Source organism: Hylobates moloch, unplaced genomic scaffold (genome assembly GCF_009828535.3).
Source record: "Hylobates moloch isolate HMO894 unplaced genomic scaffold, HMol_V3 SCAFFOLD_12, whole genome shotgun sequence".
Taxonomy (NCBI): Eukaryota; Metazoa; Chordata; class Mammalia; order Primates; family Hylobatidae; genus Hylobates; species Hylobates moloch.
Window position 1 is genome coordinate 449,159 of NW_026652287.1, and position 16,029 is coordinate 465,187.

General features: G+C 54.9%; 1 protein-coding gene across 6 annotated transcripts in view; it reads left to right on the forward strand.

Annotated features, from left to right (window-relative positions):
• The window catches only part of GOLGA3 (golgin A3), a 51,254-nt gene that overhangs the window by 24,507 nt on the left and 10,718 nt on the right, over positions 1-16,029 (forward strand). For all 6 annotated transcript variants that reach the window (XM_058424573.1, XM_032168211.2, XM_058424577.1 and 3 more), the window contains 8 exons: positions 3,108-3,245; positions 4,856-5,017; positions 5,341-5,709; positions 9,095-9,172; positions 10,722-10,985; positions 12,929-13,023; positions 13,215-13,431; positions 15,482-15,625. In XM_058424573.1, the coding sequence (XP_058280556.1) occupies positions 3,108-3,245; positions 4,856-5,017; positions 5,341-5,709; positions 9,095-9,172; positions 10,722-10,985; positions 12,929-13,023; positions 13,215-13,431; positions 15,482-15,625 (1,467 nt within the window). The remainder of the gene's footprint in view (positions 1-3,107; positions 3,246-4,855; positions 5,018-5,340; positions 5,710-9,094; positions 9,173-10,721; positions 10,986-12,928; positions 13,024-13,214; positions 13,432-15,481; positions 15,626-16,029) is intronic.

A 16,029-nucleotide genomic window follows, 5' to 3' on the forward strand; every position in this document is an offset into this window, starting at 1 on the left:
TCACAGACATGTTTTTATTTTTAACCTGCTGTCTAGCCCACCCCGTGTCCCATGTAGGACATGTCCTATGCAGGACGTGTCCCGTGGGCCCCCCCATGACCTTCTGACATGGGAGTCCCACAGCAGCCTCTGCCAGCATTTTCAGTTCCAAAGCCTCTCTCGCTGGGCACAGTGGCGCGTGCCTGTGAATCCCTACCTGCCTGGGTCTCGGGACCCTCCCACCTCAGCCTCCCCATTCTACTGTGATGTCTCACAGGCGTGCAGCGCCCAGTGGGGTTCTCTTCCCGGTTGGAGCTTTTCCTTTCCCTGCTGCCTGAGCCCTCAGTGATACACAGGGACCACGTCTTCCCAGCAGGCCTTGCATTTTCTACGTCCTGTTGGAAAACACTTTCCTCTCCCGTCCACTCGTTCGCGGGCACAGCCCATGTCCAGCTTGGTCCTGCATATGTGGGAGCGTGTGTCCGTCCAGGCCTGCGCCTCAGCCCACAGCAACTGCTTCGTGTGCTGGAGATGCCCGGACCGACAGGCGAATGGTTCGAGTGCACCTTGATCCGAGTCTCAGCACCTAGACTAATTAGAATGACTTCAGAGATGCTGAAGAGTACCTTTGGTCAGCCTCAGTCTTTTTGTTTTTGGTTTTTTTTGAGACCGTGTCTCACTCCGTCACCCAGGCTGGACAGCAGTGGTGCGATCTCAGCTCACTGCAGCCTCAACCTCTCAGACTCAAGCGATTCTCCTACCTCAGCCTCAACTAGCTGGGATCACAGGCATGTGCCACCATGCCCGGCTAAGTTTTGTATTTTTTGTAGAGACAGGGTTTTGCCATGTTGCCCAGGCTGGCCTCGAACTCCTGGGCTCAAGTGATGCCTGCCTCAGCCTCCCAAAGTGTTGGGATTACAGGCGTCAGCCACTGCACCTGGCCTATTATTTTTTAATTAGCTGTGGAATTTTTTTTTCCCAGATAAAATATTACAAATTTATTAAAACTTTATTTCTCAAGAGGGGAATGTGAAATACTAATTCCACCAAATGTTCCTTTTACATCTAGAGTTACAAATATACACAATAGAAGTTTTTTTCAATTTTTGTTACTTTTTTGTTTGTTTTGAGATGGAGTCTTGCCCTGTCTCCCAGGCTGGAGTACAGTGGTGCGATCTCGGCTCACTGCAACCTCTGTCTCCTGGGTTCAAGTGATTCTCCTGCCTCAGCCTCCCGAGTAGCTGGGATTACAGGCGCCCGCCACCATCCCCGGCTAATTTTTGTATTTTTAGTAGAGACGGGGTTTCACCATCTTGGCCAAGCTCGTCTCGAACTCCTGACCTTGTGACCCGCCTTCCTCAGCCTCCCAAAGTGCTGGGATTACAGGCATGAGCCACCACACTCGACCTATTACATATTTTTTAAGCCAAAGAACAATACAGAAAAGCATTTGTTTTACTTACAACATAACTTGGAAACAAATCAGTATATAAATTAATACACTTTTTTAAAGCTGCAGTGCACTTACATGAGGTAGTATTTAAAGACGTAGGCCAAGCCAGGTGTATTTTAGAAGTATAGTTTGGGCCAGGTGCAGTAGCTCATGCCTGTAATCCCAGCACTTTGGGAGGCCGAGACGGGCTGATCACTTGAGGCCAGGAGTTCAAGACCAGCCTGGCTAACATGGCGAAACCCCATCTCTACTAAAAATGCAACAGTTAGCCAGGTGTGGTGGTGAGTGCCTGTAGTCCCAGCTACTTGGGAGGCTGAGGCATGAGACGTGCTTGAATCCGGGAGGCAGAGGTTGTAGTGAGCCAAGATTGTGCCACAGCACTCCACACTTCAGCCTGGGCAACAGAGCCAGACTTTGTCTCAAAAAAAAAAAAAAAAACAACAACAAGGAAGTGTGGTGGTGTAGCCTGGACAACAAAAAGAGAGGAAGCTTCAAAGCAGTGGTGACTCCAGAGCCCTATCTGCTTTTTTTTTCAGAGACAGGGTCTTGCCCTGTCACCCAGGCTGCTGGAATTCAGTGTTACCATCATAGCTCCCTGCAGCCTTGACCTCTTGGGCTCAGTCCTCCTGCCTCAGCCCCCCAAGTAGCTGGGACATAGGTGAACACCATTACACTTGGCTAATTGTTTAAAAATCTTCTGTGAGGACAGGGTCTCGCTGTGTTGCCCAAGCAGGTTTTGAACTCCTGGGCTCACGTGATCCTCCTGCCTCAGCCTCCCAGCGTACTGGGATTACAGGATGAGCCACTGCCGGGCCCTCACTGCTTTTTCCAAATACTTTTGGGACCCAGGTTCAGCATTCCTCAATCAGAGTTTTTAATACATTTTTTTGGTACCCAAATGTATCCATTCATTCCCAGTAACGTTCAGGAAGGAGGAGAATTCCAGACAGTCTGTCTGCTTTCATGGTCTCGAAACACAGTCCCAGTAAAGGCTGTCTTCCCTGGCTCTGTGCACCTTCTCCTGAGGTCCCGGAGCTTGTGGCTTCTGTCATGTCTCACACTGTGCACTCCAGGAAGCAGCATGGAGCTAGAGGCGACGCGGGCAGGTCCAGCCGCAGGCCCCAGGCTGTCCTCACACCTCCTTTTCAGTGCTGCTTCCCTTGACTGACACCGTCCTCCTCAGGGCCATGGTACTGGGCTCTTTCACGAGACGCTTGGCCAGGGTGGGCCTGAGCACCCGGGGGTCTGGGCCGGGCCCTAGCTGGGCTGTAAAGGCCGCATCCCTGGAATGGCACCTGTTGGGCGTCTGGCTGAGGGCAGGCCCTGGTGTGTGTCTGGCTGGATTTGGTCAGTTAAGATAAGGCTCCTCACCCATAGGGGCTCACAGATGCCTTGTCAGTGGGGACTTGTGGGTAGGTGCTGCTACAAACCGCAGTCTGATGAGCTACAAACAGCATGATGAATGCTGGCTGATGGCCCGCCCTCCCACTCAGGCACACAGAGCCCAGACAGCACATATTCTGAGGTGGGAAGACGTGTGGTGGATAGTGGGGCTTGCGTGGGAGACACTGAGGGGGCAGCCAGTGAACCTCACCCTGGGGCCTCCAGGGACAGGCTGGTCTGCATTTCTTGCTTGAAATTGAGCAACTTTTTACTCTGTGGTTTTTTTGTTAAGGTTGGACAGATGACCCAGGCAGGTCTCCTGGAGCACCTGAAACTCGAGAATGTGTCCCTGTCCCAGCAGCTGACGGAAACTCAGCACAGGTCCATGAAGGAGAAGGGGCGCATTGCGGCACAGCTGCAGGGCATTGAGGTGAGGCTGCGGCCAGGGCCGTGGAAGGTTAGGAGAACAGACGCATACACAGACATAGATACCGTGTGTTTTTTCTTACATGTTCTATTTCTCTGTGTGTATCTCAAATATTCTCATGGATGGCCTGCAGTGACCGCTCGTTAAGGCTTTGGGACCGCCCCCCCCCCCCCCCCCCCCCCCCACCCCCCCCCTGTGGGGGCTTAGTGCAGTGAGTACTTGCGGCTCTTTTCCTGCAAGCCCCGCCTCAGGCCTGGGCCCCCGGCCGTCAGTCATTGCCATTCAGGGATGATGCTGGGTACAGAGTGGGTAAGGAGGAAGGGACCAGTGCGTTTGTGCCTGACAGCCTGTCGAAGCCTAGTGATGAGAGGATTTTCTTTGCTTTCTGAGCACTCAGCCTGCATTGCCATTTAACCCTCCAGCAACCACACGCTGTCGAGGTCATGGCCGCTGCCTGCACAGCCATCTCCAGAGGACAGAAATGCAGCAGCCTTGATAGCTGTTCTCCTTTAGCTATCAAGGGGCCCTGGACAATTTCTTACGTCTCTGAGCCTCGTCGTCATCTTTTTTTTTTTTTTTGAGGTGGAATTTTGCTTTTGTTGCCCAGGGTGGAGTGCAGTGGTGCGATCTCGGCTCACTGCAACCTCCACCTACCAAGTTCAAGCGATTCTCCTGCCTCAGCCTCCCGAGTAGCTGGGATTACAGGCGCTCATCACCACACCCTGCTGATTTTTTGTATTTTTAGTAGAGATGGGGTCTCACCATGTTGGCCAGGCCGGTCTCAAACTCTTGACCTCAGGTGATTCGCCTGCCTTGGCCTCCCAAAGTCCTGGGATTACAGGCGTGAGCCTCATCTTTATAAAATGGGGATAGTGTCACCTACTTGATAGCCTTGTGGAAAAATTAAAGAAGAAGAAATGGTGTAAAACCCCAAGGCAGTGTGTGGAGGGAGGTTCTGTGCTGGGTGCTGCTGGGCTGGTCTTGTTGCCGACCTTTCCAGTCGTACAGGGAGCTCTCCGCAGCCTCACGTGGTTTCTCATCTCCTGCGGCTGCTCCCACCTCTCTGTGGCATTAGCTGGGCCGCCTGGCTGGGATGACAAGAATCACGTTGCATCAGCCATAGTGCTTCAAGGGCTTAGTAGAGAAGAATTGAAAAGAATTTCAAGTTAGGAATTTGTGTTTTCCCTAAGAAGTGTACCCCGATGTGAGGGCTCATCGATAGCCAGAATGCAGGCTGTGTTCACTGCGGGGGCCTCTGGTCTCTTACCCGGTAGCACCAAGCACCGCTCTTGTGAGAGCATGTGTCCGGGTCTCACTCCCGAAAGGAGGCACCTGTCGCCACACGAGAAAGTCGGGGAGGCTCTGCTCACCAGTGGGTCCGAGTCCTTCACACGGGGTTGCTGGCCTAGGCTGGGCCTGGCCTCGGTCTCCTGGTTGGTGGGCGGCCCAGCTGCCCGCCCTGGGCCCTCGGTCTGCAGTTGGTAGACAGGATGAGGACATGGATGGGGCCCATGCCAGGGCGGTGGGTTTCTCTGCAGAGCACGAGGCCGCTGGCTGCTATTCACTATTAAGGTTTCCTGCCTTTTTAAAAATGCGTTGTTTCCTGGGCTCAGGCTGACATGTTGGATCAGGAAGCAGCCTTCATGCAGATTCAGGAGGCAAAGACGATGGTGGAGGAGGACCTCCAGAGGAGGCTGGAAGAGTTTGAAGGCGAGAGGGAGCGGCTGCAGAGGATGGCGGACTCGGCGGCATCCCTGGAGCAGCAGCTGGAGCAGGTAAGTCCCTGCAGCCCTTCAGGCTGGACCCAGGCCCCAGGTGATCCCGAGCAGCCAGGACTGCACACAAGGAGACTGGGCGGTCCCCTGCTGTGGGGCCACGTCCGCTCGGGCGGGAGTTGGGCTGTCGGTCAGACGCTGCTGCTGCTGCTGCAGACCTGACCCTGTGTTCACCCTGCTGGTTCTTCTACACCAGGATTGTGTGTGGAAAAAAAAGACTCTCCATAGTGTCCATCAAAATTACTTGAAACCCGAACAGGAAAAGGGCATACATTCTCGGAGTAGAGTCAGGCGCAGCCATGTGGGCTTCATTCCTTCTCCAGGTGAAGTTGACTTTGCTCCAGCGAGACCAGCAGCTTGAGGCTTTGCAGCAGGAGCACCTGGACCTGATGAAACAGCTCACCTTGACTCAGGAGGCTCTGCAGAGCAGGGAGCAGGCCCTCGATGCCCTGCAGACACACTACGACGAGCTGCAGGCCAGGCTGGGGGAGCTGCAGGGTGAGGCCGCCTCCAGGGAGGACACGATCTGCCTCCTGCAGAACGAGAAGATCGTCTTGGAGGCGGCTCTGCAGGCGGCCAAGAGTGGCAAGGAGGAGCTTGAGAGAGGAGCAAGACGCTTGGAAGAAGGTACCGGGGAAACGTCGGAAACTTTAGAGAAGTTAAGAGAAGAATTAACCATCAAATCCGGCCAGGTAATGCATTCTGCTGTGTTTTGTTTTGAATCAGAACCCTCCGTGCAGGAATGATGCTGACTATTTGCTGCTTTCTTTCTTTTCTTTCTTTCTTTCTTTTCCTTCTCCCCTTCCCTTCCCTTCCGTTCCCTCCCCTCCCCTCCCCTCTTCCCTCCCCTCTTCCCTCCCCTCTTCCCTCCCCTCTTCCCTTCCCTCTTCCCTTCCCTCTTCCCTTCTCCCTTACCTTCTCCCTTCCCTTCCCTTTTCTCTCCTCTTCCGTCTTCTCTTCTCTTCAACAGTCTTGCTGTGTTGCCAGGCTGGAGTGCAGTGGGATGATCTCCGCTCACTGCAACCTCCACCTCCCAGGTTCAGGCGATTCTTGTGCCTCAGCTTCCTGAGTAGCTGGGATTACAGGTGTGCGCCACTGTGCCCGGCTAATTTTTGTATTTGTAGTAGAGATGGGGTTTTGCCATGTTGGCCAGGCTAGTCTCGAACTCCTAACCTCAAGTGATCCGCCTGCCTCCGCCTCCCACAGTGCTTGGATTACAGGCGTGAGCCACTGCGCCTGACTCTTTCTTTTTTTTTGAGATGGAGTCTCACTCTGTCGCCAGGCTGGAGTGCAGTGCCGCGATCTCGGCTCACTGCAACCTCTGCCTCTGGGGTTCAAGTGATTCTCCTGCCTCAGTCTCCCAAGTAGCTGGGACTACAGGTGCGTGCCACCACACCCAGCTAATTATTGTATTTTTAGTAGAGACCGGGTTTCACCATGTTGGCCAGGATGGTCTGGATCTCTTTTTTTTTTTTTTTTTTTTGAGACGGAGTCTTGCTCTGTCCCCCAGGCTGGAGTGCAGTGGCACATCTCGGCTCACTGCAAGCTCCGCCTCCCGGGTTCACACCATTCTCGTGCCTCAGCCTCCCGAGTAGCTGGGACTACAGGCGCCCGCCAACATGCCCGGCTAATTTTTTTGTATTTTTAGTAGAGACGGGGTTTCACCGTGTTAGCCAGGATGGTCTCGATCTCCTGACCTCGTGATCCGCCCGCCTCGGCCTCCCAAAGTGCTGGGATTACAGGCTTGAGCCACCGCGCCCGGCCAGATGGTCTGGATCTCTTGACCTCATGATCTGCTCACCTCGGCCTCTCGAAGTGTTGGGATTACAGGTGTGAGCCACCGCGACCGGCCTATTCTGTCTTTAAATCCCACTCTATAAGGATCAAGGGCAAGAGGAAATCATGAGCCTGTTTTCCCTCCTTTCTGAAGGAAGCTGTCCCTACAAACACTGACCTGTACTAAGTGATTTTCTAGTAAAGAGGCACTCAGAAAGGTCATTGCTGTTTACAGTGTTGGGGGAGTAAATTTAGAGGAATTGTCCAAATTCTGTGGATGAATTTAAACTTGATTTTACTGACCATTAGATCAGTAAGAAACAGCTGATACCTGGAAGGCTCTGAGAGAGACTTTTGTGGAGCTAGATGTTATTTCTCATATTGGAATTTTACCTGTGTTGTCATTACTGGCAGTTATTTAATCCAAGTTAACCCCTGGGTTGGGCTGTTTTCCCCAGGGCAAATGAAGGTGGTGGTAGCGGTGACCTTGTCTCGGAAGCTGCCTTCCTAGCTCTGAAGTCTGTTTTCCACCTGGGGACCACAGTCAGCCGACTGGGAGACGGACTGGCCTCCTGGGCCTGCCTGGTGTTGGCCACTCCGCCTGGCCTTGTCGGAATGTGCACACGTCCCTGGCCATCTTTTTTTTCTAAAATAGATATGGGGTTTTGCCATGTTGCCCAAGTGGGTCTCAAACTCTTAGGCTCGAGTGAACTGCCCGTCTCAGCCTCCCAAAGTGCTGGGATTACAGGCGTGAGCCACTGCGTTCCCTAGGCATCTTGACACAGCGGTATCCACGTGAGGGCTGAGGTTTTTCTGATCATGGCTCCCTGTTTGCTGAGTTCCAAGTCTGTTGCCCACTGTGGGAGCTGCTGTAGGACCAGGGGCAGGTGACGTGAGGATCATCGGAAGGGATGAATGATGCGTGTGGAACAACCAGCACTTTGATCCTTCGCAGGAGGGCTCCTGAGGGACCGCCCTCTACGTTGTAGGGAAAAAGGCTCATTCTTCAGTCGTGCTCTAGTGATAACTAGGATTTGCATGCAGTGTGTTCTATATCCAGACAGAAAACCTAGGCCCTAAACAAGCTCTTCCCTATTTCTGGAGTCGGCCGCCCCCTGTGTGTGTGCGCTGAGAGCTGTTTGCTGAGGTAGAGAAGTGTTTCACAAACGCACGTGTTCCTGAGTCCTCCGGGACCCTCCGAGTGCAGATCCCGAGCGGTGGGTCTGTGTGGGGCCCTCCGAGTGCAGGTCCCGTGGGGCGGGTCTGTGTGGGGCCCGAGGCTCTGCATTTCTCACAAGCTCCTGGGCTGAATGGGCTGGGCTCCAACAGACTTTGCAGGACAAGGACCAGAGCCCGGGGTCAGCACCCTCAGCCTGTGGGTGCAGCCCAACACCGGGTTCTGTAAACTGTCACTGGAACAGCCCTGCTCACTCACCTGTGCGTTGCCTGGAGCCGCGCCTGTGCTGCAAGAGCATTGTTGAGGAGCTGTGACTGACGTGCAGCCTGTGAGCTGCCATCGTTTCCCATCAGGCATCTCCAAGAAAGGCTTGCCGAGCCCTGGGCTGGGGTGTCCCCTGGCCTCATCCCCTCTCTCACCTCCCTGCTCCTCACTGTGCCTTCATGCTGTCAGTGGTGAGGAGGGAGAGCCCAGGCCTTAGGAACCACCAGTTCCCGTCAGAACACAAATGCGTCTTCCTATAACATCTGTGCAGATGTGTGCCCTCCTGGAGCCATCAGTGTAATGTCTGTGTAGTTGCATCCCCCTCCTGGAGCCCTCAGTGTAACCTCTGTGTAGATGTGTCCCCCTGCTGTAGCCCTCAGTGTAATATTCATACACATGCATCCCCCTCTTGGAGCCCTCAGTGTAACATCTCTGCAGACACATTCCCCTCCTGGAGCCCTCAGTGTAACAACTCTGCAGATATGTCCTTTCCTGGAGCCCTCAGTGTAACATCTGTGAGGATGTGTCTCCTCCTGGAGCCTTCAGTGTATCATCTCTGCAGATGTGTCCCCTTCTGGAGCCCTCAGTGTATCATCTCTGCAGATGTGGCCCCTTCTGGAGCCCTCAGTGTATCATCTCTGCAGATGTGGCCCCTTCTGGAGCCCTCAGTGTAACAGCTCTGCAGATGTGTCCTTTCCTGGAGCCCTCAGTGTAACATCTGTGAGGATGTCTCCTCCTGGAGCTCTCTCTAACATTTGTGCAGATGTGTTCCCCTCCTGGAGCCTTCAGTGTAACATCTGTGCAGACACATTCCTCTCCTGGAGCCATCAGTGTAATGTCTGTGCACATGTCCCCCACAGGTGGAACACCTGCAGCAGGAGACTGCCGCTCTGAAAAAGCAAACACAAAAAATAAAGGAACAGTTTCTTCAACAAAAGGTAAAAATGTGTTGTTGATTTCTTCACTTGAAACAAGCATATGAACAGAGTTTTCAGTGGTTTAATTGCTTAGCAATTCCAATGTCATTGAAGTCGAGAAGAAGATAACATCTTGAGTTCTCTTTAACTTTTTTTTTTTTTTTTTTGAGACGGAGTCTCTCTCTGTCGGCCAGGCTGGAGTGCAGTGACGCGATCTCGGCTCACTGCAAGCTCCGCCTCCCGGGTTCAAGCTATTCTCCTGCCTCAGCCTCCCAAGTAGCTGGGACTACAGGCGCCCTCCACCACACCCGTCTAATTTTTTGTACTTTGTATTTTGAGACGGGGTTTCTCCGTGTTAGCCAGGATGGTCTCAATCTCATGACCTCAGGTGATCCACCCGCCTCGGCCTCCCAAAGTGCTGGGATTACAGGTGTGAGTCACCGCGCCCACCCCTCTTTAACTTTTTTTTAAAGGTACTTAATCTGCAAAGTCAAGACATACTTCCACAGCGGGGTGGGGGTGTTGGCCCCTCAGATCTCCAGGGGCGGCTGTCACTGGAGTGCCTGTCAACATACCCTGTTGTGCTCACTCCAGGGAGCTGTGTGTTGTGCAGTGTTGTTAACACACAGGTTGGGTTTGCCATTTAAAATGTCTTTGAAAAATGCACATGGAGTTCCAGCATTGAAACAAATTTTGGTTACCCAAAGAGACATGGAATATAAATTTTGTGTCAGTGAAGGAAGGACTGTTGGATTTTATGGGATCTGAGCAAGGGTGACCCCTGGAGCTGTATCGTGAGTGCTGCTGTGTTTTATTTCGGAGCGAGGGCGACCCCTGAAGCAGCCTTGTGAGCGCTGCTGTATTTTATTTTTTTTGAGACAGAGTCTGGCTGTGTCTCCCAGGCTGGAGTGCAGTAGTGCTGTCTCTGCTCACTGCATCCTCCAACTGCCAGGTTCAAGTGATTCTCATGCCTCAGCCTCCTGAGTAGCTGGGACTACAACCATGCACCACCACGCCTGGCTAGTTTTTTGTAGTTTTAGTAGAGACAGGGTTTTCACCTTGTTGGCCAGGCTGGTTTTGAACTCCTGACCTCAGGTGATCAGCCAGCTCGGGCTCCCAGAGTGCTGGGATTACAAGTGTGAGCCACCACGCCCGGCCTGCTGTGTTTTATTTCTGAGCAAGGGCAGCCCTGAAGCAGTGTCGTGAGTCCTTCTTTGCTTTATTACTGACCCACAAGCAAGGGGATGCAAAGCACTGTTGGAAGCAAAGCAGTGCAACTGAAGTCAGGAGAGAGCCAGACTCCTTGGAATAGAGGAGACATCTACGAGGCTGGTGTGACTGCCTTGTGCACCACACAGACTCTTGTTTAAACAGGCAGTGATGTCACCTGTGGATAAACAATGGTGTGTCTCAGTCGATGGAGTCTTAGATTTGATGAAATGTATCTTTACCTCAAAAAAGCTATGCCCCCGATAAGTGGTAAACATTTTTGTTGAAGCCAGCTTGACCCCCAGGAACCCCCACCACGCCCCACCGCCCAGCGTCCGCTCACAGCTTCCGTCTCTGGCAGGTGATGGTGGAGGCCTACCGGCGCGACGCCACCTCCAAAGACCAGCTCATCAGTGAGCTGAAAGCCACCAGGAAGAGGCTGGACTCGGAGCTGAAGGAGCTGCGGCAGGAGCTGATGCAAGTGCACGGGGAGAAGCGCGCCACGGAGGCGGAGCTCTCGCGCCTGCACAGAGAGGCGGCCCAGGTCCGTCAGCAGATGGCGGACCTTGAAGGGCATCTCCAGTCGGCACAGAAGGAGCGAGACGAGATGGAAACACACTTGCAGGTCTGTCCGTGTAGGGTTGATTCACTCGATGGGGAGGATTCGGCCAAAGTGCTTGGGGAGGGGCCTGTGTCTGGATCAGGGTCTGGGGCGGGGCCTGTGTCTGGGTGGGGCCTGTGTTGGGGCGGGGCCTGTGTCTGGGGTGGGGTAGGGCCAAGGTGGGAGAGGCTTTTGGAAGAACAGCTGGGAACAAGGCCCACCTGGAGCATAGGTCCCAGAGGGGCAGTCCAGTGAGGCCTGGTAAGTCCAGGTGGCGATGGTGCATGAAGGGAGGGAGTGAGGAGGCCCCGTGAGGCACCCGGCTTCTCCCCATTGCCATGGGCTCCCGGGATCCAGCGTGTGAGAGGACAGCGGCTGTCATGCAGAAAGCAAGGGTGAGTGTTTTGTGGAGACCCCACGTCAGGGCAGGGCGTCGGGGCCCGGGGACCCTGGGAGTCCTTCGTTGCTGAGTGTGGAGCTGGGACGGACCAGAGCTAGTCATGTTCCTGTGGAAGCTGAGCCTGAACTGGCTTCTGCACGCAGTGGGTGTCCGGGATGCTGGTGACAGTTTTTCAGCTGCAGGTAGCAGAGCAGGTGAGGGGTGAGGGGTGTGGGATGGAGGCTGCAGTCCAGGATCCTGTCCAGACATCCAGGCTGAGGAACCGGGAGGTGAGACGAGAAATCAGGAGAACAACAGTAAATTTGGGGAGAGTCGTCTGATGGCACGTTAGACCAAGCGCTACGCTTTGCTTATGATGTTTCTGAAGTTGCCGGAGAGGACTGAGCCAAGGTCCCGGCAGGCAGATTGGTCAGCGTGTCTGGCTCGTTAGGAGCCAGGCTGAGGCCTGTGAGTAGGTGGTGTGGCCGGCGCCATCAGTGTTGGAAAGTGGGGGCTGATGGATTAGCGCTGGTGCCGGGGTGGGGAGGTGGGCCGAGGGGAGGGCCGGCTCCTTGGGCTGCAGGAGGCTTGGAGGACTCAGCAGTGCGGACAGAGCATGTTCGGACCCCACAGCTGCAGGCCTGGGCTGGTTGTGGGGACTCGCCTCACACACAAGAACTGGGGAAAGGCTGCGAGGGCAGGAGCAGGTCGGGGACTCAGCCCTCAGTGTTCACAGTTGATCCTGAGGAGGGCATCCGGGGGGGTCCAGGGAAGGGTCCTGGGGTCTCTGGGGAGGGGTCCTGGGGTCTCCGGGGAAGGGTCTCAGGGTCTCAGGAAGGGTCCTGGGGGCTCTAGGGGAGGAGTCTGGGGGCTGTGGGGAGAGGATCCAGGGGCTTGTGGGGAGGGTTCCCGGGGGCGCTGGGGAGGGGTCTGGGGCTCTCCAGGGAGGGGTCCTGGGGGCCTTGGGGAGGGTTCTTGGGGCCCTGGGGAGGGGTCCTGGGTCCTGGGGGTTTGGAGGAGGGGTCCTGGGTCCACAGGCTTTCCTATGAACCAGTCATGTCCTGTTGTGCCTCTGATGCTCTAGACAGTGTTTGGAAATGCTTGTTGGCCTCAGTAATGAGTGGTTTGTGGCCAGGTGTGGTGGCTCACGCCTGTAATCCCAGCACTTCGGGAGGCCGAGGCAGGTGGATCATGAGGTCAGGAGTTCAAGACTAGCCTGGCCAATATGGTGAAACCCTGTCTCTACTAAAAATATAAAAATTAGCCGGGCGTAGTGGCAGGCACCTGTAGTCCCAGCCACTTGGAAGGCTGAGGCAGGAGAATCACTTGAACCTGGGAGGCAGAGGTTGCAGTGAGCTGAGATTGTGCCCCTGCACTCCAGCCTGGGTGACAGAGCGAGACTCCATCTCAAAAAAAAAAAAGTGGTTTGTAAGAAGGCAGACGTCTCTCTCAGGATTTTTCTCAAGGCCCAAGTCCTCCAGGGCGAACCTGAGCAGTGCCTTTGGTGGGGGTGATGGGCTGGAGCCAGGGAGGGGAGACAGGGTGGGGGTGGCATTGCCGCTCCTCATGCCCTCCTTCCCTTCCAAAGTCATTGCAGTTCGATAAGGAGCAGCTGGTTGCAGTCACAGAGGCCAATGAGGCGCTGAAGAAACAAATCGAAGAGTTGCAACAAGAAGCCCGGAAGTAAGTCTGTGCGTGCCGGGGAGAGGTGGGGGGCCTGGGGGGGAGGTGGGGGGGGTTGGGGGGGAGGTGGGGCCCCGGGGGAGGTGGGGGAGGCCGGGGGGAAGGGGGCGGGGGGATAGGTGAACCAGAATGCCAGACAGTCACGTCGGGATAATTCAGCTTCCTCCTGTGTCTCCCTCGTGACACCCCAGGGCCATCACGGAACAGAAGCAGAAGATGAGGCGGCTGGGCTCAGACTTGACCAGCGCCCAGAAGGAGATGAAGACCAAACATAAGGCCTATGAGAACGCCGTGGGCATCCTCAGCCGCCGCCTGCAGGAGGCCCTCGCGGCCAAGGAGGCTGCGGACGCGGAGCTGGGCCAGCTCCGAGCCCAGGGCGGCAGCAGTGACAGCAGCCTGGCTCTACATGTAGGTAACGGCGTGCCATCCCCGGCCAGGGTCACCAGCCCCTCAGTGCAGGGAAGGGCTCTCCATCGGCAGTTGTCCCCTAAAGGCTAGCAGGGCCGAGCTTGCGTGGGAGGTGGCAACTCTCTAAACTCCCGCTCAGCTTCAAGGTTGCCAGGAACCCACAGTGACTGAGCATCGCCTCGCGTCTCCCTCATGAACCCCGCACGGCCTGTGGTCTGTGGCCTGTGGTGTTCACCTGATTTTCCTCAAGAAATCTCCTTGGCTCAGAGAAGTTCAGCTGCTCCCTTGGGGCAGAGGGAGGGCCTGCCCTGGTCCACTCGCGTTCCAGCTGCCTCTGCACCTCCGTGCATCTCAGGAGGAAAATGAGCCTCCGCACTCACTGAGAAGCAGGAGTGAGGGCGTGGGGTCAGCGTTTGGCAGGGTTCAGGGAGCGTTTAGAGGTAGCCACGCTGCGGTGGCCCAGAACAAGCAGGTGCCCTTTCTGGAGGGCTCTGAGCATGGCCTTCCGTGGAGGCCGTGGCCCTCCGTGCTCTCTCACCTTTCGTGGTAGGTATAACATTGTACCTGAGTGAGTTCATCCGCATTTTATTTATTATTCTCCAGTTTGCGTCCTTGCACCGACAACTTAGTATTTCTTCTTACATGTGGTTTGTTTCTATCTCCTGTCCACTTAAGAATTTATGGCTAGGAAGAGACTGTGTCATAACGTGGGGTTTTCTTGTCAAATTAAATAAACTCGGCCAGGCACGGTGGCTCACACCTATAATCCCAGCAATTAAATAAACTAGGCCGGGCACGGTGGCTCACACCTGTAATCTCAGCGCTTTGGGAGGCCAAGGTGGGAGGATCACTTGAGCACAGGAGTTTGAGACCAGCCTGGGCAACATAATGAGACCCTATATTTACAAATAATACAAAAATATTACCCGGGCATGGTGGCACGTGCCTGTGGTCCCAGATGCTTGAGACACTGAGGTGGGAGGATCGCCTCAGCCTGGGAGGGGAGGCTGAAACTGCAGTAGCCGTGATTTTGCTGCTGCACTCCAGCCTGGGTGATAGAGACTGTGTCTAAAATTAAATAAATAAGTGCTCCCTCTCACCTGGTTGCTTTGTAAAATGTTGGGGAGACTGATTCAGTTGCCATCTTCTTTGGGCTCACTAAGGGCTGGGGTGGGGAGGTCACAAAGGCTGGGCAGAGCCGGCCCCTCGCCACGCTGTTGCAGCTGAGGAATAGCACAGCCGCGAGCCGATGTCTTCTGTCTGTCCGGGCTTCACCCCTCGCAAGTGGTGACTTTTGGCAAATTTCTGACCTTTTTGATCCTCAGCGAAATGAGGCCAAATTGAGGTGAATGAGAACCTTCTCATGTGAGGGTTAAGTTAGGTGGTCCTGGAACGTGCTTGGCAAGGGCCTGGTACCATCGAGGCAGCAAGTGGGCGGGGTGTGAGAGGACACCTGTGCCTGCGTGTATCCGTGCATGTGTGAGGTGTGAGCATGTGTGCGTGCAGCATGTGGAGTGTGTGTGCGTGGTGTGTGGGGTGTGAGCACGTGTGCGTGCAGTGAGGTGTGAGCACATATGTGCATATGTGGTGTGGGGTGCGAACATGTGTGGGGTGTGAGCACGTGTATGTGTGTGGTGTGTGGGATGTGAACACGTGTGCACGTGGTGTGTGTTACATGAGCGTGTGTGGTGTGTGTGTGTGTGATGTGTGGTGCGTGAGCACGTGTGTGGTATTTATTACGCCTGGAGCTGCTTGCTTGCCACAGATGGTGATTTATAGCCATTGTCTGCAGGTCAGATTTTCCTCTGTATTTTAGAAGCATTGAACTGAAGAGATGATTTTGTTTGTCCCAACTATCCCTGTGTGTCATTGTGTGTGTGCTGTGGTCGGTTAATTCAACTTCTTTAACAAAAAGGAAGGTTGTGAGACTGTGTCAGACAGCTGGTGTCTGGTGTGTGCAGCCACACAGCCTCATGCCTGCAGGACCACGGGAAGTGAGGGGGTCAGGGCCTGTCCCATGACCAAGCGCCCGCTCCGTCTTGGCCCTTAGGAAAGGATCCAGGCCCTGGAGGCGGAGCTGCAGGCTGTCAGTCATAACAAGACGCTGCTGGAAAAGGAACTGCAGGAGGTCATCGCGCTGACCAGCCAGGAGCTGGAGGAGTCCCGGGAGAAGGTGCTGGAGCTGGAGGACGAGGTGAGGCCTGGCCATCTGCTGTGGCGGCAGCGTGGGGCAGGTCACGTGAGCCCTGGGCATGCTGCCACGCATGAGGCCCGAAGAACAAAACTTCACCCTGTGCCCAGCGTTGCTACTTTTGGTGTTGCCACCTTCTGACCGTCGGCCTCTGGCTCTGTGGTGGGGCAGGCCCTGATTCCAGCCCTCTGGGGAGGATCACTGTACAGCCTTTTGGTGGAATGGTTACAGAATTCCCAGTGGAACTCTTCTCAGTTCAAATGCTTTGGTTGCAAATAAGAAACCCAACTTCGCCAGGCGAGTGGCTCACGCCTGTAATCCCAGCACTTTGGGAGGCTGAGGTGGGTGGATCACGAGGTTAGGAGCTCGAGACCAGTCTGGCTGACATGGTGAAACCCTGTCTCTAC